General features: G+C 44.7%; 1 protein-coding gene across 1 annotated transcript in view; it reads left to right on the forward strand.

The window, feature by feature from the left end:
• LOC132822882 (engulfment and cell motility protein 2) overlaps positions 1–24,778 on the forward strand; it is a 193,511-nt gene that overhangs the window by 103,640 nt on the left and 65,093 nt on the right. The window contains exons 8-10 of the mRNA XM_060836266.1: positions 6,313–6,464; positions 9,270–9,348; positions 22,108–22,158. Coding sequence (XP_060692249.1) covers positions 6,313–6,464; positions 9,270–9,348; positions 22,108–22,158 — 282 coding nt within the window. The remainder of the gene's footprint in view (positions 1–6,312; positions 6,465–9,269; positions 9,349–22,107; positions 22,159–24,778) is intronic.

Here is a 24,778-nt window from a genome sequence, read left to right on the forward strand (position 1 = left end):
GCAGTGACTCAATTTCCAAAGTACTTCTGTGATGACAAACAAAGTTCAGCCCCGCCAAATGTTAAGTAATACATTGTGATTGGAAGAAATGAGCAGTCACATGTCACCTGGGAGATGACCGTCTATGGGCTGAAAATCAATGAGATCTGAGTACAAATTCACTAGTGACTAAAAGCTGTGTCACAGATTAGCAAGGGCATGAAACCACAGGCAAGCTAGTATATTGTGGTAATTTCACTCTAGTTAGACCATGGTTATGCTGTGGGGACACCGACTCAAATCCCATCACAGGAGCTAATGGAATTTACATTCAGTAAATCCAATCTGGATTATAATGCTAGGGAAGGAAGTCTCCAATTCTTACTGGGTCTATCATTCCAGACCTACAGTAATGTGAAATGGATTAGTGTTGAAGGCCAGTTAGGGAATTGAGAACAAATGCTGGCTTTACCAGCGATGTCCGTATCACACGGAAGGATAAAAGAGGAAGGAATAAAAACAAGCCAATCATCAGGTTTTATCTCTAGAGGGATAAGTCGTGTAAAAGTAGAGAGTTCATGTTAAACCTGTATTGAGCTTTGGTGAGACTTCACTTACTACGTGCAGCTGTGTTTACCATATTGTTGAAGAGGTTGGAAAGTGCAGAGAAAATTTCTAGACAGCAGCAATATCTCTTAGTATATCAGCCTGGGTCTCTTCTGTCAAAAGGAAGACTGAAGAGTGACTTTCAAATGAAAATATTCAGAATTTTAGTGAATATGGACAGAATATTTTCTCTTGTTTGGGGAAAGCAGAACTTGAAAGCTATTAGTATTTTAAAGAAAAAGCCACCAAGAAATTCAGTATTCAGCATAACTAGGAGAAAGTGAGTACCTGCGGATGCGAATGGGCTGGTGAAGGGCTTATGCCCGAAACATCAATTCTCCTGCTTCTCAGATGCAGCCTGACCTGCTGTGCTTTTCCAGCACCACACTCTCAACACTGTTCAGCGTAGCTGTTTACCCAGAGGGTGGTGAGAATGTGGAATTTGTTACCACAGGGAGTGGTTGATACAAACTGTGCACTTAAAGGTTTGTGTGATGCAGGCATTGTGAACATTGCAGTGATTGCAACAACTATCAAGGGATCTCCCTGCTGAACATCATGAGAAAAGTATTTGCCTGTGTTGCCGTTGTCAAACTGCAGATCCTGGCTGAAGCATCTGCCTTAAAGTCCATGACTCTGTCAGACCCGGGAGGTCTACAATTGACCTGATCTTCACAGTCTTGTAACTGGAAGTGAAATGCCATGAACAAAAGAGACAGCTAAACATCATCTTCATTAGTCCCACCAAGACAACCAACTACATGAACAAGGGTAATCCAGTTGAGCTGCTGGAGAAAATAGGCTGCCTGCTGCAATTCCTCAATGTGATCTCCTATTTCCATGACGACGTGACAGTCAAGGTCTGCTACAAGAGCAACAGATTTATCCTACTGGTCAAACAGGATGATGTTCTGACACTTAGTCTCTTTGGGATGTAATTCTTACTACCTTCAGGTCATTTCCAGGTTGTGTCTACTCAAAGACCAGAACTGACAGAAAGATATTCAGTCTCATTCACCTGAGATACAAGACAAAGTTGCTACAAGTCATATTCAAAGTTGCTTCATTCTGATGCTGCAGCAACACTCCACACCGAGGATCTCACACAGTGACAGATGGACAGACTCTGCCTGAGAATGGTATATCGTAAGACAAGGTGTCTGGGTAATAAATGATCTGTAGGACAAAAGTCTGAACAATTTCCATTCTCAGTGTCCCCAACGAATCCTCAGTATCTCTTTGCAGGACAAGGGAACTGACTTTGAGGTCCCTTAGAATGTGTTAACTCCATCAGCATCCACTCATTGTTAAGCTAATGATGTAGACACTGGCTCAATCACGTTCACTAGAACGCTGATGGCTATTTGCCTAAAGACTTTCTGCCCAGTGACCTGGCTACTGGGTCATGACCCCATGAGTGTCCAAGTCTCCACTACAGGGTCACAGAGAAGTGAGATCTGACAAAGGCAGACATTGATGATTGGGAGACGCTCAGTGAGGGCCAGGACTTCCTGTCGGCTGACTGCCTGAGAGGGAGTAGAATGAGGGGCAGTTTGGGAGGAGGAGCTGGGGGAAACAGAGGCCATTTTCTACCTGCCTGGGGCACTCTGTCCCTCTGCAGGAAATGTGGCTGAGATGACCACTCCAGAGCGGGAATCCTGGGATACAGCAGGCGGTGCTTTATGTGGAGTTTACCATCACAGCAAAAACCATTGTCTTGCAAGACGGAAGGCTGCCACCACCAAGGTGAAGCAAGACAGGAAGAACAATGGAATTGGGAATACAGCTTTACAATGGTGGATTCAGATGAGGAAATGACAGGAGATCTGAATGCAGCTGAAATGCTGGCATGGAGTAGTTGGGCTAAATGGCACAGAAGCTGAATATGTATCCTGTTGTATCATTGTTGGAAAGCAGCTTGAGGTGTCGCAGGGTCTATGACAGTCAGTGTCTAAATAAGGGGCCACTTCTTCCTTCCTTGTTTTAAAAATGGGAAATAGTTTAATGTCTGAGCAAGTGACCCCAGTGAAAGAAGCCCCTGTCAAGCGTTTAACCTCAAAGTTTGTAGCTTTCTTCTGGAGTATTTCAGTTTCCATCTGCGGTGACACAAAGATCGCTGAGCCTGGACTGAATCCCAGACTCTATCCCGTGGGAAACTCCAGTGCTGACTTTAGCCAAGAAATCTTTCCCACAGCTCAGAGGCCTCTTGCAAGGACCCTTACATGGCACAAAGCCACTGTGTTGAACTCCTTTCTTTTTACTGTGTCACACACCATTGCCCAGGACTGGAGGCATTCACTGGGCTGTCAGGGCAAACCTCCTGAAATAAAAAGGGAGAAAAATAAAATTGGAAAAGCTAGAAAACAGAGAAATAAAAACAGGAGAAAAATACATCTTCAACTCCAGTCATGTTGAGAATATAGGTTAATGTTTCAGTATAGTCCCCATCTACGAACTATTTTCAAAGTCAAAATAGAATTAAAAGTAATATTAACTATTTATTGTCTGTGGTTGGGAGAGGAGGAGAATGAGGTGTGTGATTTTTGAAGATTTTGATATTGGTCTCCTCCCAAATCTTAAACACATTTTGCTTTCAGTTTCCACAGCACTAGGTCAATCTAGTCTGTCCTCATTTCAATCTCTGATTATAGCTTTCTCGAAACTTCTATATTCATTTTCCTCAAGTTGTGATGTAATTCTCTTCTTTTCAAACAAAAATGACTGATGAAGAATTGGTGCTTCTAAGACAGTGGAGGAGGAGGAAGCAGCGAGGGAAAAAATGAATGAATGCTTTCTCCCACCGAGTTGTGTAGAGAAGTTCGTGCGTGTGTGTGTCTCTCTGCCTCTATTGTATTCTGACTCTTCTATCTTTTTCTCAGTATAGATCTCGCTCCTGCTGTCCCATTCCTTGTTCTTCACTTTTGATCCCATCTTCCTATTTCAGTCTTTTTTTTAAACCATTTTTTGCTCATTCTGCTTCTGCTCAGCATTCTTTCATGCCTTTCTATCGTGTGTTTTCTCTCTCTGTCATTCTTCCCCCATCACAATTAACTACTAAATCTCTCTCAAGTTCTCCTCCTTCTCAGTCTCTCCCCTTGCACTCTCCGATCGTTCTCTCCTGTCTGTCCAGTGCTATCCCTCACTGTGGAGATATTAGAAGGTGGGAGACCCTTCATTATGAGAATTGGGTCACGCTGAAGCCGAATGCTGAGGTTTGTGGGTTTGATGGAACGTGCTGAGTTGTTTAATTAAATCAGCCTTGCCTGTTCTAATTAGCACATACAAATGTGACTATTGCTGTCTGACAAGATTGTTCTGGCTCTTAGCTCCTGGATTTTGGATCGTAATTATTTTTTTTTCTCAGTGGTGTGGGGAAGGGGAGTGGAAACACTGAATAAGACAGATCCCTGCTATTGGGTTGCAAAAAGAATGCTGTTATATCTTTAAGCAGCTGCAGCAGGATGAGAGGATTACAGACCTTTCTGTTCTTGTGAAGGAATGTGTGTATTTATGCAGCACCTTCTCGCTTTTCTGAAACCAATATTTCCCTTTGCATGGGAAAAAAAAACATCTTGAACTGTGTTGGTTCATAGACCACCGCTGCAGCCATTTTGTGCACAGAATGATCCTGCAGACAATAATAAGCTGAACGATGACTTATTGGTAACTAGTGGCATGGAAGAGGAGGGCCTAAAACTGCTCTGAATCTACAATGCTGATGAATTGGGTGCTTCAGATGCAGGACATTCCAGACCCCCATACCCCACTTCCCACCTCAGCTGAGCAGTGCTCTCACTCACATGCTAATGGCTTGACTCAGCTTGGGTGAGGCCTTTTGCCTGAAACGTCTATTTTCCTGCTCCTCGGATGCTGCCTGACCTGCTGTGCTTTTCCAGCACCACTCTGATCTAAACTCTGGTTTCCAGCATCTGCAGTCCTCACTTTTGCCTACTCAGCTTGGGTGAGTCGTGCCCTGGTTCAGTCTGATCAGTGTGGGGCCATCCCAAACTCCGCTGGAGAACCTGCTTTATACAAATCACTTCTTCATAGAATCTCTACAGTGTGGAAGCAGGCCATTCGGCCCATTGAGTCCACACTTACCCTGTGAAGATCATCCCACCCAGACCTGTTTCTCCCCCCGCCCAATCCTTGTAGCCCTGTATTTCTCATGTCTAACCCATCTAGCCAGCACATCACTGTACACTATGCAATTTCCCATGGCCAATCCACCTAATCTGCTTGGCTTTAGACTGTGGAAGCAAACCAGAGCACTCGGAGGAAACCCACGCAGTCAAGGGGAGAATGTGCAAATTTCACACAGACAGTTGCTCGAGGGTGGAATTGAACCTGGGTCCCGAGCACTGTGAGGCAGCAGTGCTAACCACTGAGCCGCTGTGCTGTCCTTTTGCTGCAGTCGGCAGGTGGCATGTGACACTCTGATGGAAGTGGTGGGGCTGTCTTTCTTCCCAGCACAGGTCTATTTGTAAACATTCTTTGGGTTGTCAGTGTTGTCTTTTGTTGTGTTGACTGGTGTCTCTAAGTCTGGAGATCACAGTTTCAAATTCCGCTTGAGATACGAGCACAGACCCAGGCTGATGCAGTCAGTATAGTACGGGGAGAATGCATTGTCGGGGGTGGGGGGGTCAGCTTTTGCACAAGACCCTAAACTAAGGTCCCGTCTGGCCTTTGGGTGGATATTAAAAAAAATTCTACGCTTCTCCTGTGCATGAATTGGCTATCCCTCCAATATGGGGTAAAAAATGAGGTCTGCAGATGCTGGAGATCACAGCTGAAAATGTGTTGCTGGTTAAAGCACAGCAGGTTAGGCAGCTTCCAAGGAATAGGAAATTCGACGTTTCGGGCATAAACCCTTCATCAGGAAGGGCTTATGCCCAAAACGTCGAATTTCCTATTCCTTGGATGCTGCCTAACCTGCTGTGCTTTAACCAGCAACACATTTTCAGCTGTCCCTCCAATATGTTCATTAGCTGGAAAAGACTTAGACTTTGTGAGGCTGTGCAGGTTGATGTAGAAATGCAAATCCTTCTTTCTAGTCTGTATGTGTGGGCTGATCTCTGACTACTGCACTGATTCCTGTCTGTCTTGGCCTGTGAGAAACAAAATTATCTTTCAAGAGGGACCAGCTGAATGAATCCATCCTTCAAGACCAAATATGTTTTGGCATTGTTATTGCTGCTGTTCAGCATAGCCATGTGGTCGGGTGGTATTTTGTGTACATGATGCAAAACAGCGCCAATGCACATTTGAAGCAGTGGCTAATGTTTTCCTCTGTAAATACCTCCTGGTTTCATTAGCTCTCATTACTCCTCTCAGTGCTGGAGGGGCCTGCTCATGGATTTCCATGCAAATGATCTAACCTACTAAACATTCTAACCTTTCCATATCTTAACAATTTGCAGTTATGAAAGTCAGGAGAAACAGTTAGAAGTATGCATCTTTTACAGTACATGGAGACCATTTGGCCCTTTGACTCTCAACTAGCTCTTTGCATGGTTGTTTTAAACTAATCCCAATGTCAAATTTTCTTCCCACGTTGTGGCCATCTGCCTATGTTTCTAAATACTAAATGGAAACCTTTACCTTGCTCTGGGAGTTGGGCGATTTTGGGATCGATGTTGTTTGCCCCATTCTAGATACCTATGTGCTGTTTTAACCAGTGTTTACTTCCTATTCTGAACGGTGAGTTTCTGTTTTTCTTTTCCACAGATTGCAAGCTATGTCAACCAAACGTCAGTGGATGCTTCCATCCTGCAACGGTCACTGGCCATTCTGGAGAGCATGGTGTTGAACAGCCAAAGCCTCTACAAGAAAGTGGCAGAGGAGATCACTGTGGGGCAACTCATTGCTCATCTCCAGGTGTAAGTGTAACACAGCTCACTGCTCAACCACAGCTGAGAGTGTCAGACAGTTCCGCGGAGCTGCACGTGTTTCATTAGAGCTTGAATCCTGAGCAAAACGTTGAAACTGCGCTACGTCTCTTTGTTTCCTTTTACTGCAGTGAATTATTTCCTTGTTCTGAAAACTATATCAGAGTAGAATTGACTCATAGCACTGACCTAATCTCTCAATGAATGGGTGAGATTAGTCAAAGGAGGAGGGGGTGCAGACTTACTGATCCTGAATTGATGAAGCATTCTGGTAGAGTTGCCAAGAAGCCTCTCTGTCAAATGAGAGAACACTGCCATCTACTGTCAATGTGTGGTTATTATTGCAAAAACACTTCAGATTCAACCCTTTCCCTGTCATCACATGAGAAGGGCAACAAAACAAAATCTGAAATGGCTGTCAAACATTTCCTAGATTAGAATTATAGACTGTAGCACAGAAAGAAGCCAATTGTCCCATTGGGACTGTGATGACTCTTTAACGATCACTCCAGCTACTCCCAGTTATATACGACACAGTCAGACCAATTCTCAATGGCATTGTTTCAGTTTGAAGGTGGCCTTAGCTCGGGTCTCCTCCTGAAACATGTCAGTAAAGGTTTGACTCTTGCAAAATGGTGCCTAATCCCGTAGAGTCTTTTTCCCAACCCCTTCCCCTGCCGGTCTGAGGTAGCAATCACAGTCAAAGCTGTGATAATAACACTGGAGTAAGAGTCAGGCCAGTAGTGGGGTTGAAGGATAAGAGCCTGAACAAAATGGAGAGGCTCAGCCTCATCCTTCTATTACAGAGACCTTCAGGAGAAAAGACTCATTGATTGCCGTCCTATAGATATTTTAGTCTCCGTACCTTTGCCCGGCAGATTATTCCAAGCATAAATCAACACGAGTGACAAAGTTCTTCCTAATATCCAAGGAGGAGCTGAACTCCAGCACGGCTAGAGAATCTTATGAAGAGAGGTTGACTGAGCTCGGACTTTTTTCATTGGAGAAAAGGAGGAGGAGAGGGGACCTAATTGAGGTATACAAGATAATGAGAGGCATAGGTAGAGTCGATAGCCAGAGACTATTTCCCAGGGCAGAAATGACTAACACGAGGGGTCATAGTTTTAAGTTGGTTGGAGGAAAGTTTAGAGGGAATGTCAGAGGCAGGTTCTTTACACAGAGAGTTGTGAGAGCATGGAATGTATTGCCAGCAGCAGTTGTGGTCATTGGGGACATTTAAGAGACTACTGGACATGCATATGGTCACAGAAATTTGAGGGTGCATACATGAGGATCAGTGGTCAGCACAACATCGTGGGCTGAAGGGCCTGTTCTGTGCTGTTCTAATTGGTGCAGCTTTCACACCAAAGTCCTCTCCCTCATGATCCTTGTAATGAGCTTGGGAGTGCTAGCTTGGCAATTCAAGGCTGATCATAGAATCCCGACAGTGTGGAGAGAGGCCATTTGGCCCAACAAGTCCACACCGACTGTCTGAAGAGTATACCTCCCCGACCCAACCCCCGACCCTACTACTCTACATTTTCCCTTACTAATGCACCTAACCTGCACATCCCTGAATACTTTGGGAAATTTAGCATGGCCAGTTCATCCAACCTGCACAGCTTTGGATTGTGGGAAGAAACTGGAGCACCCGAAGGAAACTCACGCAGACACTGGGAAAATGTACAAACTCCACACAGACAGTCGCCTGAGGCTGGAATCGAACCCGGGTTCCAGGCACTGTACCCAGAACACTGGGGGAGGAAGAAATGGAGGGCTTGGAAGCCTTCATCATGGCGGATAGAGGTGTATAGGGACTGGATGTCCATGGTGAGCCTTTGCTGAGGACTGTTCGTTCATGGTCAGTGTGAGGGAAGTCTGGGGGATGGTGAAAACATGGCAGGGCAATTTAATCTAGAGACCAGAGTAATATCCTGAGGACTTGGGTTCAAATCCTGCCATTGCAGATGGTGGAACTCCAAAATTTAATAAAAATGAGAAGTTTAGACTTTAGTGATGAATATGAAACTGTTGCTGATAGTTTAAATAGAACAAACTGGTTCACTAATTCACTTTAGGGGCAGCAATCTGGTTAGAATTTGGTTTGTACCCCTGTTAAAGAAATTGGCCTTCTAGCACTCTTACCTCTGATGCAGGAGTTGAGTTGAGCTGTTCAACCTGATGCTTCAGTTTTGGGGAGTACTGTACTGTTCTGAAGTGCTGTCTGGGCTGAATGGCCTGCATCATAACAATTCCTTCATTCTTATGGATGAAACATTAAATGGAGCTCGCCCCTGCCTTTTGTTTATATGTGAAAGATCTCATGGCATTGTTTGGAAGAAGAGCAGGTTATTTCTCCTACTGCCTGTCCCAGCATTTAGACCTTGACCAACAGTCTGCTGATGATCCATCACATTGCTGTTTGTTAGTTGCTGGGTAGCCTACACTGATTCCAATTAGCACAATCTTCACTCCTTGTGGAAGGCTTTGAGACATGTTTGTCTTGTAAAAGATGTCAGATAAACTCCTCATCTTCACAAGTTTATGGTCCTGCAACCCTAAGTAAGGTGGCTGGATATCTACAATGATCAAGTTGGATTTTTGTAGTACCTTGATAATGTCCCTACCTCTGGGCCAAAGGTTCTGGTTCATGTCCCACCTCTCACGTAACATATTTGAACAAATAGATTTAAACTATGTATAGAGTATACTATCGCAGCAGTGTCGGGATGTTTAAACCCACAGCAATACAGACTCTCGCAGCCAATAATTCCGAACATGCCATTATCCCCACAGATCGAACCAGGAAATCCAGACTTACGCCATTGCGCTGATCAATGCTTTATTCCTGAAAGCACCAGAGGATCGTAGGCAGGTCAGTGTTCTATCTGTCTCTTAACCTGTTTGGGTGGGCGGCTCTTTTTCTGCACTACAATCTCCTCTAAACCCTCTTGCAGCTTGCTTTGTAGTCTCATCTGCTTAAAACATTTTGCATTAGAGTGGCTTTGTTGAATGTCATTAAATGCTGTTCTTAGTAACTGAGCACTCGCTGCTCACTGCCATCCATAACCTCTCTCCATTCATTGTTCCTCTCTGCTGTTTTTGTCAACTTTGCTTGCAACAGAGCAGCAACTTTTGTTTATCTTGCTCCCCCCTTGATGTGGTAAAACATTCCCAGGCACTTCCCAGGAACTTAATTGGACATATTGACATCAATAATCTGGTCAAAGTCGTAGGTTTCATCAGGCATTTACAAAGGAGGAAGGAAACTGAGTAAAGAAGTTTCGAGATCAGATTTTGGACTTAACAACTATACAGTAGAAGGCACTTTACTCTGTCAAAGGTGGCCTGGAGGAAGTAGGGAATTGTCAAAAGGGCAACATTGGATGAATACCAAAAACTCAGATTAATTTTGACTTGGAAGATATTACAGAATCAAATGTGTCAGCTCTTCCTGGGTTATAGCTCCCACCAGCACACAGCCCTCTCCATTTTAACTAGACAGCCGCTGTTTGTCTGTCAGCCCGTATGGGTGCAGGCACCTCTGTGTCCTCTTCTAATTTCTTTCATTACCTTCAAATTTCACAATATTATCTCCTGATTTTTAACTTCCCAAAATCCCTCTTCATCTGGAGCATCCCGATCAGAGTTCCTCTTAACCTGCTCTGGTCCACTGAAAATATCCCTTTTTTAATCCCCTTTGTCCCTGAACTAGTCTTGTTGAATTTCTCCAGTGCCTATCCCATAACTTTGGAATTCCTCCTCAATATTAGATATAGAAAAGACCAGGATGAACAGGAAAAGAAACAATGTGGCATTGTGTTTTTCCCTTGCTCTCTCTGACTCATCACAAGTGACAATTCCCCTTAGTTTGTTTGTTTTTTACTGAACTGTGTCCCAAAAGGCTGCATTAGAATTTATGGCCCTTCCCCAAATGTTTTTAATTAGATTTTCATCCCTCAAAACTATAATAAGCGCCCATGATTCTATCAACACCCTAACCGTTCACCTCCACACACACCCACCCCTGTTTGTACTCTTTCCTGTCTGTCATTACTAACCCTATCTCTTCTTGTTGCTGCTCTAACTCATGCTCTGTGGATACGGCCGATTGGTGTTGACGCTATTGCTTTGGGGGTCTCTGCTGTCACCGACAGTCTGTCCTTCCCCCCTCAGAAGGGGAGGAATCTGGTCTCGATCTGCCTTTGACAGTAAGTAATGATAAACGCATGTCATTTCAAACCTTCAATGGGCGATAACATTGAAGAGTTGTCTTCCTTTCTCGAGCCCAATGCACCTCTCAGAAAACAATTGCAAATCGCTTCTGTCCTTATTAGGTAATGGATGCAAAAGAGCAGGTGGAAATGGCAACAACGTACACTCCTCCAACACATTAAAACATCCAGATGCACTTCACAGGAGCAATACCAAAGAAGATTTCACCATAAGCACTATAAAGAGATGCTAGAACAGGTGAATAAAAGTTTGGTCAAAGAGGTAGGTTTAAGGAGCATCTTCGATGAGGAGAGCAAGGTAGAGAGGTTTAGAGAAGGAATTCCAGACCTTAGGATTTAAGTAACAGAAGGCATAGTTGCCATTCGTGGAGCAATCAAAATAGAGGTTCCCCAAAATGCTAAAATTGCAAGAGCTTACTTAGTTAGGGAGGGGCAAATCTATGGAGGAATTTAAACATAAGAATGTAAAATTCCTCACACCACTAGTGCTAGTATGGTTAGAGGGATGAGTGATACTGGCTTCAGACTAACACCTAAGCCCTGCCCTTGTTGAAGTCACATGGAAATAACCATTGATCAACCACATGCTTTTAAAGTGCCTCAGGAAAGGCAAAGAAGCAGACAACTGGACCCAAATGAAAAGATGGAGTTATCCGTCAAGCAGAGGAAAATTGTGTGAAAGTGTTTAAATTCTGAAGGGGTTTTGACAGAGTAACAGTAAAGAAATTGTTTACACAGAGTCACCCTCGAGGATGAATTTTCTTATATGGCAATTTGATGTGATTGCAAAAATGCTGAAGAAATGACAAAAACCAATTCAATAGTAATTTGCAAAATAGAATTATCTAAATAGTCATAGAGATGTACAGCACGGAAACAGAACCTTCAGTCCATGCCGACCAGATATCCCAACTTAGTCCAATTCCACCTGCCAGCACTTGGCCCATATCCCTCCAAACCCTTCCTATTCATATACGCATCCATAAGTCTTTTAAATGTTGTAATTGTACCAGCCTCCACCACTTTCTTTGGCAGCTCATTCCATACACGTACCACCCTCTGAAAATGTTGCCCCTCAGGTTTCTTTTATATCTTTCCCCTCTCACCCTAATACTATGCCCTCTAGTTCTGCATTCCCCCACCCCAGGGATAAGACTTTGTTTATTTATCCTACCTATGCCCCTCATGATTTTATAAACCTCCATAAGGTCACCCCTCAGTCTCCAGTGCTCCAGAGAAAACAGCCCCAGCGTATTTATCTTCTCCCTATAGCTCAAATCCTCCAACCCTGGCATCATCCTTGTAAATCTTTTCTGAGCACTTTCAACTTTCACAACATCCATGCGATCAGAAGGAGACCGGAATTGCCCGCAATATTCCAACAGTGGCCAAACCAATGTCCTGACCTCCCAACTCCTGTACTCAATACTCTCACTAATAAAGGAAAGCATACCAAATGCCTTCTTCACTATCCTATTTACCGGCGACTCTACTTTCAAGGAGCTATGAACCTGCACTCCAAAGTCTCTTTGTTCAGCAACATTCCCTAGGATCTTATCATTAAGTGTATAAGTCCTGCTAAGATTTGCTTTCCCAAAATGCAGCACCTTGCATTTATCTAAAGTAAACTTCACCTGCCACTCCTCAGCCCATTGGCCCATCTGATCAAGATCCCGTTGTACTCTGAGGTAACCTTCTTCGCTGTCCACTACACCTCCAATTTTGGTGTCATCTGCAAACTTACTAACTATACTCTCATCCAAATCATTTATATAAATGACGGAAAATAGTGGACCCACTGGTCACAGGCCTCCAGTATGAAAAACAACCCTCCACCACCAGCTTCTGTCTTCTACCTTTGAGCATGTGCTGTATCCAAATTGTTAGTTCTCCCTGTATTCCATAGGATCTAGCCTTGCTAACCAGTCTCCCATGTGGATCCTTGTCGAACGCCTTGCTAAAGTCCACATCAATCACATCTACTGTTCTGCCCTCATCTTTGTCCTCTTTGTTACGTCTTCAAAAAACTCAGACACATTTGTGAGACATGATTTCCCAGACACAACGTCATGTTGACTATCCCTAATCAGTCCTTGCCTTTCCAAATACAGGTAAATCCTGTCCCTCAAGATTCCCTCCAACAACTTGCCCACCACCGACGTCAGTCTCACTGATCTATAGTTCCCTGGCTTATCCTTACTACCCTTCTTAAACAGTGGCACTACGTTAGCCAACCTCCAGTCTTCTGGCACCTCACCTGTGACTATTGATAATACAAATATCTCAGCAAGGGGCCCAGCAATCACTTCATTAGCTTCCCACAGAGTTCTAGGGTACACCTGATCAGGTCCTGCGGATTTAACCACTTGTATGTGTTTCAAGATATCCAGCACTTCTTCCTCTGTATTATGGACATTTTTCAAGATGTCACCATCTATTTCCCTACATTTTATACCTTCCATGTTCTTCTCCACAGTAAACACTGATGCAAAATACTCGTTTAGTATCTCCTGCGGCTCCACACAAGGCTGCCTTGCTGTTCTTTGAGGGACCCTATTCTTTCTCTAGTTACCCTTTAGTCCTTAATGTATTTGTAAAAACCCTTTGAATTCTCCTGAGCAGGTCAAGCTTTGCAGCTTCTCTAGTAGGTGCAGCAGTGGTTAGCACTGCTGCCTCACAGCGCCAGAGACCCGAGTTCAATTCCTGCCTCAGGCGACTCCCTGTGTGGAGTTTGCACATTCTCCCCGTGTCTGTGTGGGTTTCCTCCGGGTGCTCCGGTTTCTTCCCACAATGCAAAAATGTGCGGGTCAGGTGAATTGGCCATGCTAAATTGCCCGTAGTGTTAGGTGAAGGGGTAAAATGTATGGGTCTGGGTGGTATACGTTTCGGCGGGTCGGTGTGGACTTGTTGGGCCAAAGGGCCTGTTTCCACACTGTAAGTAATCCAATCTAATCTAGGTACATCCACATACTGAATCAGAAAATTTCCTTGTACACACTTAACAAATTCTTCTCCATTATGGCAGTGCCAGTTTATGTTTGGAAAGTTAAAACCATAACTATTATTCTTACAGATAACTGAGATCTCCTTACAAGTTTGTTTCTCAATTTCCCTCTGATTATTAGGGGGTCTATAAATACAATCCCAATAAGGTGATTATCCCTTTCTTATTTCTTAGTTCCACCCAAATAACTTCCCTTGATGTATTTCTGAGAATGTCCTCCCTCAGCACAGCTGTAATGCTATCCCTTATCAAAAACATCACTCCCTCTCCTCTTTTGCCTCCCTTTCTATCCTTCCTGTAGCATTTGTATTCTGGAACATTATGCTGCCAGTCCTGTCCATTCCTGAGCCATGTTTCTGTAATTGCTATGATATCCCAGTCTCATATTCCTAACTGTGCCCTAAGTTCATCTGCCTTCCCTGTTAAGCCTCTTGCATTGAAGTAAATGCAGTTTAATTTATTAGTCCTATCTCTTCCCTGCCTGTCCTGACTGACTCGCTTTTTTTCTCAAATGTACCAGTCTCGGATTGATCTCTTTCCTCACTATCTCCCTGGGTCCCAGCCACCACCTTACTAGTTTAAATCCTCCCAAGTAGCTCTAGCAAATCTCCCTGCCAGTATTCTAGTCCATTTCTAATTCGGATGCAATCCGTCCTTCTTGTCCAGGACACTTCTACCCCAGAAGAGATTCCAATGATCCAAAAATGTGAATCCTTCTCCCATATACCAGCTCCTCAGCCATGCATTCATCTGCTCTATTCTCCTATTCCTACCCTCACCAGCTCATAGCACCGGGAGTAATCCAGATATTACTACTCTCAAGGGCCTCCTTTTTAAATTCCTGCCTCTCTATATTCTCCCTTCAAAATCTCATCCTTTTCCCTTCCTGTGTCATTGGTTCCAATGTGTACAATGACCTCCTGCTGGTCCCTCTTCTCTTTGAGAACATTCTGCACCCACTCTGAGACATCCTTGATCCTGGCCCCAGGGAGGCAACACACCATTCAGATTTTTTGCTGCTGGCCACAGAAACATCTGTCTGTGCCTCGAACTAGAGAGTCCTCTAACACAATCGATCTCTTGGAACCCGATGTACCCTTCATTGCATTAGAGTCTGTCTCGATACCAGAAACTTGGCTGTTCATGCTAAATCTCCCTGAGTATCCATCACCCCCTACATTTTCCAAAACAGCACACTTGTTTGAGATGGGGATAGCCACAGGACACTCCTGCACTACCTGCTTACCCCTCCTATCTTTCCTGCGCAAACCCATCTACTTGACTGTACCTGTGACTGTTCTCCCTTCCTATAATTGCCATCCATCACACCCTCTTGCTCTTGTAAATGCCTCATTGCCTCCAACTGTCGCTCCAACCGATCCATTCAATCTGATTGGATTCGCAACCAACGGCATTTAATGCAGATGTAATCCTCAGTAACACGTAAACTTTCCCTAAACTCCCACATCTGACAAAAAGAGTATATCACTCTACTAAGGGCCATTTTAGCTTCTTCCAATCTGCAGATCAAGAAAATAGCACTGTTTTATTCCTCTGCAAAATACTGTTCCAGGCTAACTTAATACTTATGGCTCGTATTGTTAAGTTTAATCAAGAGACATATCTCAAATAAAACATATAATCCATAAAAAACCCGCTCTACTCACTTTTGTAGATTTACAGCAAGGCTATACTTAAACCTTCACTTATCTGTCTCTGTGCTGTGACGTCTCCCAACCGGGTTCCTCCAAGGTCCGCTGTGAATTTCACTGTTTGTTAATTTTCCCAGATGCACTCCGATGTCCAGTGCAAAATGAATTCAACAGCAAAGGCAGTAACTGCATAGGTTCACTGCTGTGTGAGGGAGCAGCGTGGGTCTCTCTCTCTCTCTCTCCCTCCTGCACTGACCTGACCATGTACTGCCTTTGCCTGTTCCTGTCCCTTTTAAAATTGCCATTGTTTTGACTTGTTTTTGTAACAACATATAAAACAGTAATTGCTGCTCCTGGAATTCAAGGAAATCGACTCCAGCACCTAAAATACCTCAAAAAAGGAGCGGCTGTTAAAGCCAGAAATGTTTACTGTCCTCCATCTTGGATTAGGTAGTCAAAAGGGATTTTTTTTTATGGCTGCAGAGTAATGAGTAGGATTGTTGACTCAAAAAGCTGCAACAAGTCAAATGACCTCCTGTACGTGTCATATACTATCTTTAAATCCCACCAGGCTTTGTGGAGCAATTAGCATGTCTGCAGACCAATGCTTGAGACTGTGTGACAATGCCAATACTGACTAAAACATTTAACATTTTCTATCCAGTCTGGTGCAAAAGAGACCCATTCCACAATGGCAGACTGCATTTAAACGGAAATAAAAATATGAAATGCAGCTGCTGGAAATCTAAAACATAACCAGAAATTGCTGGAGAAGCTTGATATATCTAACAGCATCTGTGGAGAGAATGTAGAGTCGACATTTCGGGTCCAATGACCCATTTTCAGAATAGTATTAAAAATCCAGAATATGACAAGTCAGTTTTCAGAGAGCAGACTTCAATGGGACAAAAGCAGAGCTTGACTGCTTTGACTGGAAGGACTTATGCCCAAAACTTCAATGCTCCTGCTCCTTGGAGGCTGCCTGCCCTGCTGTGCTTCTCCAGCATTACCCTCTCAACTCTGATCTCCAGCATCTGCAGTGCTCACTTTCTCCCAGGGTTGACTGGTGCAAGGTGTTAGTGGGAAAAACAGCAACTGAAGAATTGTGGGGCTTCAAAGAAAATTTGGATGAGATACTGACAAGGTATAGTCCATCAAAGGGGAAAGATAGGACAAATCAATTCAGAGCTCTGACGCTGACAAAGGAGATAGAAATGAAGATAAAGGAGAGAACATTGTATTTGTGATAAATGTCAGGTAAAAATATAGTTGAGAACCGAGAGGACTATTGAAGATACCAGTGGGAGGTGAGAAAGCATATTAGAGAAGCAAAGATAAATTGAGAAAAGACTGGCAGCCAACAGAAAGGAAATCCCAAACTTGCATATAAATAGTAACCGAGTAGCAAATAGGAAAGCAATTTGAGACCAAAAAGATGACTTGCACATGGCTGCAGGGGGCAACGCTGAGGAGTTTAGATTACTTACAGTGTGGAAACAGGCCCTTCGGCCCATCAAGTCCACACCGACCCACCGAAGCGCAACCCACCTACATTTACCCCTTACCTAACACTACGGGCAATTTAGCATGGCCAATTCACCTGACCCGCACATCTTTGGACTGTGGGAGGAAACCGGAGCACCCGGAGGAAACCCACGCAGACACGGGGAGAACGTGCAAACTCCACACAGTCAGTCGCCTGAGGCGGGAAATGAACCTGGGTCTCTGGCGCTGTGAGGCAGCAGTGCTAACCACTGTGCCACCGTGCCGCCCACAAAGAGTTAAAAGAATACTTTGTACCTGTCTTTACCAAGAAGGTCGATGCTACCGTAGCCCTGGTGACTTGAAGAGGAAGAAGTGTTGGATTGAGTGTGGATACTTAAAATTAACAACAGGATCTTGACCAGATGGGCCAATGGGCTAAAAAGTGGCAGATGGTGTTTAATTCAGATAAATGCGAGGTGCTGCATTTTGGGAAGCAAATCTTAGCAGAACTTATACACTTAACGGTAAGGTCCTAGGGAGTGTTGCTGAACAAAGAGACCTTGGAGTGCAGGTTCATAGCTCCTTGAAAGTGGAGTCGCAGGTAGATAGGATAGTGAAGAAGGCGTTTGGTATGCTTTCCTTTATTGGTCAGAGTATTGAGTACAGGACATTGGTTAGGCCACTGTTGGAATACTGCATGCAATTATGGTCTCCTTCTTATCGGAAAGATGTTGTGAAGCTTGAAAGGGTTGAGAAAAGATTTGCAAGCATGTTGCCAGGGTTGGAGGATCTGAGCTATAGGGAGAGGCTGAACAGTCTGGGGCTGTTTTCCCTGGAGTGTGGGGGGCTGAGGGGTGACCTTATAGAGGTTTACAAAATTATGAGGGACATGGATAGGGTAAATAGGCAAAGTCTTTTCCCTGTGGTTGGGGAGTCCAGAACTAGAGGGCATAGGTTTAGGGTGAGAGGGGAAAGATATAAAAGAGACCTACGGGGCAACTTTTTCACACAGAGGGTGGTACGTGTATGGAATGAGCTGCCAGAGGAAGTGGTGGAGGCTGGTACAATTGCAACATTTAAGAGGCATTTGGAGGGTACATGAATAGGAAAGACTTGGAGGGATATGGGCTGGGTGCTGGCAGGTGGGACTAGATTGGGTTGGATATCTGGTCAAAGCACAGCAGGTTAGGCAGCATCCAAGGAACAGGAAATTTGACGTTTCGGGCCAGAGCCCTTCATCAGGAATGTTTCCTGATGAAGGGCTCTGGCCCGAAACGTCGAATTTCCTGTTCCTTGGATGCTGCCTAACCTGCTGTGCTTTAACCAGCAACACATTTTCAGCTCTGATCTCCAGCATCTGCAGACCTCACTTTTTACTTGGATATCTGGTCAGCATGGACTGGTTGGACCGAAGGATCTGTTTCCATACTGTACATCTCTATGACTGTGTGAGATGCATCAAAGATATTGAAGTGAGTGTGGAAATTGCAGGGGCACTAGCCATAATCTTCAGTCTCCTCTAATGCAGGAGAAGTGCCCGATGCTTGGAGAATTGAAAGCCTCATGTCTTTGTTTAAAAAAAATGTAGTAAGGATATGCCCAGCGATTGCCAGTTAGTTTAACTTCAGTTGTGAGAAAACCTCGAGAAATAATTATGAGGGATAGAATTAGTAGTTCCATGGAGAAAAGTAGATTGATCAGGAAGAGTCCGCAGAATTTCCAAATTAAAGATCATATTTAGTTAACTTTCGGACTTTCTTGAAGAAGTAACAGTAAGAGTCAGTAAGTGTAATGCTGTTGGTGTAGTGTACACTACTTTCTAGAAGGATTTTGATGTTGTGCCACATATCCGACTTGCGGGAAAAGCTATGGACCATGGAATAAAAGGGACAGTTGCAATGTGGAGGCACAAGTGGCTGAGTGATTGGAAACAGAGTAATGATCAATGGATATTTTTCCACTACAGGGAGGTATTCAAAGTTTGTACGAAGATTTGTAGCTCGGGTGCTCGTTGTTGTGGTTCTGTTCGCCAAGCTGGGAGTTTTTGTTGCAAACGTTTTGTCCCCTGTCTAGGTGACATCTTCAGTGCTTGGGAGCCTCCTGTGAAGCTTCACAGGAGGCTCCCAAGCACTGAAGATGTCACCTAGAAAGGGGATGAAACGTTTGCAACAAAAACTCCCAGCTCGGCGAACAGAACCACAACAGAGGGAGGTATGTTGTGAGTTCCCAGAGGTCTGTATTTGGACCCTTGCCTTTACTGACATATATTAAAGTGCAGTGGGCAGTTTGAAAGTTTGTCTATAATGCAAAACTTGGAAGCATTGCAAACTATGAGGAGGGCAGTGTAAAAATCCAAAGGACCGTAGACAAGTTGGTGGAGTGGCTGGTTAAGGAGCTGAAGCAGTTCAGTACAGGGAAGTGTGAGGTGATGTGGTTTGGTTGGAAGAGCATGGAGAAGCATCAAAAGTTAAAGTTAAATTTTAACAGGGGTGTAGGAGCACCTGGATATATGTGTGCACAGATCATTGAAGGTGACGGGTCAGGTAATGAAAGTTAATAAAGAATAGAGTGTTCATGGCTTTATTAATAGTGGTCTACAGTACAAGAACAAGGAAGTGATGTTGAACTTGCACAAGACACTTGTTAGATCTCACCTAGAGTATTGTGCATTGTTCAATTTAGGAAGGATGTGAACGCACTGGGGAGAATGTATGTGAAATTTACAAGAATAGTTCCATGGATGAGAGACTTTCAGGAGGATATGATTGGAGAGGTTGGAACTGTCCTTATTGAAGTGATGAAGACCAAGGGGAGATGTGATAGTTTCCAAATAATGCGAAGTTAGAGTATAGAGAGAAATTGCTCTCGCTTGTAAAAGGATCAGGAATGAGAGAGCAGTTTCAAGTGATTTGCAAGCGATGTGATTTTCAAATGTGATGTGAGAAGAAACCATTTTCACAAAGTGAGTAGTTAGAGTCTGGAATGTACTGACTGGAAACGTGTTGAGCCAGGTTCAATTGAGGCTTTCAGCAGAGTATTGGATAATTATTAAAATAGAAGGAATATGCAAGTGTATGGGGAAAAAAGGCAAGAGAATGGCACCAAGTCATGGTGGTCATTTAGAGTGCTGGTGCAGACCTGATGGGCTGAATGACATGCCTCTACATAACAATTCTGTGATTGTGACAAACAAGTTTTTTTTTTAAAAGTAAGGATGTTCTTTCTGTGAGCTTCCATTTACTACAATCCCATTAACTGACTTGATAAAAGTGAGACCATATGGAATTGGGGAGCAATTTCAGACATGGGTACAGAATTGGTTAAGAGATGGGAGACAGAGAATAGGAGTAATGTGTATGTACTCTAAGCAGCAGTGGTCCCCACAGGACTTTAAGCGTCATCTTCCTACTCATTAGTTGGAGGGATACAGAGCAATCTGTCTGAGTTTGCTGATGCGGTCCAGCCAGGCAGTGCAGAAGGGAGATAGAGTTGGAAAGGAGGATTGACTAATGTGAATTGGTGAGAATGGGGCAGATGGAATTTCAATGTGGGCAAATGTGAGGTCATCCACTTTCATCCCAAGAAATATGAAGCTGGTTGTAATGCTCCCTCACCAATCTGTTTGAAAGTAGAGGGACCTGGAAAATCCAACACAAGACCTACCCACAGCTGATTCCACCCCCAACTGAATCTGTCTGAAATTTGACAAGGTAGGTGGCGATGTCATTCCACCTGCCTGCCTTTGAGTCTCATTCCTGATGAAGGGTTTATGCCTGAAACGTCAATTCTCCTGCTCTTCGGATGCTGCCTGACCAGCTGTGCTTTTCCAGCAACACACTCTTGACTCTGATCTGCAGACCTCACTCCTCCCTCTCCTCCCCCCCCAACTGTCTACCTATGAGCCTCTTGAAGTCCATAAATTCCAAATTAACCACTTGAGGGCTTCCTCCAGCTTCCACATCACTTTAGCTGTTACCACAGGAGACCTGCACTATCTCGGAAGTTGGTGGTTTTAACGGAATTGTTCTTGTTAGACAAGGTTCAGGATGGAGGGTGGGCAGTTCCTAGGGCAGGTCCTCTGTGCCCATTAGAGTTACCACCATACCACCCATCTATCCAAGACCATTGTCTCTGCCTGGCTATCACTCAAACATGCCCTCTCCACATCCCTCTTGCTAACCAGCTGAAACGCTCCACGTAGCTTGGTGTCCAACTCCTGTGACTCCCATTACTAGGGACGGGCTGCTCTCCAGCAGTGTCCACTGCGGCAGGTGGCATTAGCCAAGCATCTGATTGGCATGGTTGGTGGGTTAGGCCCATACAGTTCTTTCCAGATGGTGAGAAAGTAAGGGCAGTAGGGGTTCAAAGAGAATTTGGAGGTGTGAGGAAAGAAGTCACTAAAAGCCATAATGTAAATTGGTGGGATTTGTGCTGCAGCTATAAAATGCTCTGACCGGACTCCATTTAGTTAATTAACCTAGTTGTAGCACTGCACTTTGGGAAGGATCTATTGCCCTTGAAGGTGAAATCAGATTCACTGGAATGATACTGCAGTAATGAACAGTGAAGTGTGAGGAGAAGTTGTATCATCTGAGTTTGAACTACCTTGAGTGTGCAAGACTACATAGTGATTTAATTTCAAGCAATTAAGATTATTGAAGGGTTTGATGGGATGGAGGGAAACTATTTCCTCAAATGGAAAGTCCAGAACTATCTGACACATCTTAAAGTTACAGCGGGATTGTTCAGGGCTCTTGTCAGAGAGCACTTCATTCTTCATACAAAAGATAGTGGACATTTGGAACTTATTCCCACAAAATGTTGCTCGTTCTGAAGCCACTGCATGAAGGGCAGACTAAATGGTCTCAATCCTGCTCATTTATTCCCAATTCCAGACAGCCCTTCATGTGAACGGAGGCATTATGACCTTTAAATGCAATATAAACAGTGTCCTGTAGGTGGTGTGTTAGTCTGTTCTGAGACAGGAGAAGGTAAGTGGAATTGCTGCAAAAGCAGACATTGTAAATAGAGAATAGAAAACAGAAAATGCTCAATAGGTCAGTTAGTAACTGAGGACTGAGAAACAGAGTTATCATTTGATGACCAGGTATTGACCTGAAACCTTTATCTTTGTTTCTCTCACTTCAGAAGGTGCACAGTCTGCTGAGTATTTCCAGAAATTTCTGCTCTTTTATAACTAATGTTGGTGTTCATTTTCTGAGCCAAGAATATACCTGAGTCCTGCTATGTTCCCACAGGAGATGTCCAATATCCTGGCACAGAAGCAGCTGAGGTCCATAATTTTAAACGTAAGTACAACAAAGACCCGAAGCTCTGACTTGGTGGTGTTGGACCGGGGTGTACAAAGTTAAAAATCATACAACACCAGGTTATAGTCCAACATGTTTATTTGGAACTCTGAAACATTCAATAGCTTTTTTTTGTAAATTAAATTTAAAATCATTTCCCCTTCCAAGAAAACCACTGCATCTTATACATAACCATGTCTGTAGCAAAAGGGGGAGTCTTTTGACTCATGAAGTAATGTGGAACTTTTTATTTTGGAAAGGTAATCCAGTGTTGTGGTCATAGAGCTGGTTCCTAATTCAGGTAATTCTTTCATGGGATGTAGGCATCATTGACTGGGCCAGCATTTGTTGTCCATCCCTATAGTAGAGTCAGATACATTTAAGCGACTCTTGGATAGGCACATGGATGATAGTAAAATGTAAGGTATGTAGGTTAGTTTGATCTTAGAGTAAGATAAAAGGGCAGCAGGAATTGGTTTACCTTAGTTGGCTGGATTGTTGGTTTACAGAGCAGAGTGATGCCAACAGCGTGGATTCAATTCCCATCACCGGTTTGACGTTACTATGATGGGCTCTCCTTCTCAACCCCCTCCCTCGCTTGAGGTTTGGTGGCCCTCAGGTTAAATCACCATCAGTCGCTTCTCTCTCTAATGATCTCCTATGGTCTGGTAAAGCTATGGCGACACAACAACAACAAATAGGTCAGCACAACATTGAGAACCGAAGGGCCTGTACTGCTCTGTTCTACATATTCGATTAAATTACTTAGTGTGGAAACAGGCCCTTCGGCCCAACAAGTCCACACCAACCCGCCGAAGCGCAACCCACCCATACCCCTATATTTACCCCTTACCTAACACTACGGGCAATTTAGCATGGCCAATTCACCTGACCTGCACATCTTTGGACTGTGGGAGGAAACCGGAGCACCCGGAGGAAACCCACGCAGACACGGGGAGAACGTGCAAACTCCACACAGTCAGTCGCCTGAGTCAGGAATTGAACCCGGGTCTCAGGCACTGTGAGACAGCAGTGCTAACCACTGTGCCACCGTGCCGCCCACAAATGACTGCTGCTTGAGAAAGTGGTGATGAGCTGCCTTCTTGAGCTGCTATAGTCATTGGGGTAGAGATAGACCCACAATGCTGTCAGGGAGGGAGGACATCCCAGGATCTTGACTCAGTGACACTGAAGGAATGATGATATCTCCAAGTTGGAAATGATTGAAAAGAGCGATTTGGAGGGGAACTTGCTGGTGTGGATTTCCCATTTATCTGCTGCCCTTGTCCTTCTCATTGGTAGTTGCTGTGTGTTTGGAAGGTGCTGTCTGAGAAGCTTGGTGAATTCCTACAGAACATCTTGTAGATGGTCCACACTGCTGCTGCCAAGTGTTGTCAGTGGAGGAAGCAAATATTTGTAGATATAGTATCAATCAAGTTGGATGTTTTGGCCTATATGGTGTCAATACAGGGACAGAAGGCTCTGATCTCCAGCATCTGCAGTCCTCACTTTCTCCTCGAGGATTTTAACCTACTGCGAATCCTCTTGCAAGGATGCCTTCCTTGAAGAAGCTCTCTTCCTCCCTCTACAAGGATTTCAATGAGTCCCTCTCTCACTGCACCCCCCAGGTCATCCCCTCTGTACAGAAGCTCTTCAGCCACGTCCTCAAACAGACTCGCTACCACAGCCACATCTCATTCCTCAGTACCTGTCTACGGAACCGACTGACCCCGCACGGACTCCGGACTATGTTCAGACCAACAAAATTTGGACCCAACCAGGACAACCAGTACCTACAACAAATCCGAAGCCTCCAGAAACAGACCCCCCTCCGGATCCTCCGCTCCATGCTTGCAGCCATGCGCCGCTACCTACATTCCCTGCAATTAGACCTACCTCAGCTCAGGACAACACTCTCAAACTTGTAAAGGACCTCTACTGTTCTTCATCCATAGAAGAATCCATACACTAAACAAACAGTTCTTCCTAGCCATATCGGAAATTAAAGACAGTAAGTACCAAAACCTTTCATGTACTTACCCCCATACTCTGGGTTCCTCAACTGTTCCAGAATCTTCCATCGGCCTCCGAAATCCGTCGGGCGCCATTAATCACGCGGCCGCTACAGCGCCCGCAGCAGCAACCGCCGCCACCGACCATGACGTCACTTCCGCCCCAACTGACCTTGCAGCCTCCGCGTTCGCTGCCCAGACAACCGCCTCCACGATCGCCAGGAAGACCATCACTGACAGGTTCGCGGCCTCCGCGGGGGCCACGGCTATCGGGAATAACACCATTTCTGTTGTCGCCACAGCCACTTCCGCCCCCTGGGTTGCCGTTGCTGCAGCCATTTCTGCCCCCAGTGACATCACTAACCTGCACAACCATCACGCCGCATACGTCTCCACCCCCTCGCCGATCTCCGTCACTATGCCTAACCCCGCCCCCACGCCGATCTCCGTCACCATGCCTAACCCCGCCCCCACGCCGATCTCCGTCACCATGCCTAACCCCGCCCCCACGCCGATCTCCGTCACCATGCCTAACCCCGCCCCCACGCCGATCTCCGTCACTATGCCTAACCCCGCCCCCACGCCGATCTCCGTCACCATGCCCAACC

This window comes from Hemiscyllium ocellatum, chromosome 15 (assembly GCF_020745735.1).
Source record: "Hemiscyllium ocellatum isolate sHemOce1 chromosome 15, sHemOce1.pat.X.cur, whole genome shotgun sequence".
Lineage (NCBI taxonomy): Eukaryota > Metazoa > Chordata > Chondrichthyes > Orectolobiformes > Hemiscylliidae > Hemiscyllium > Hemiscyllium ocellatum.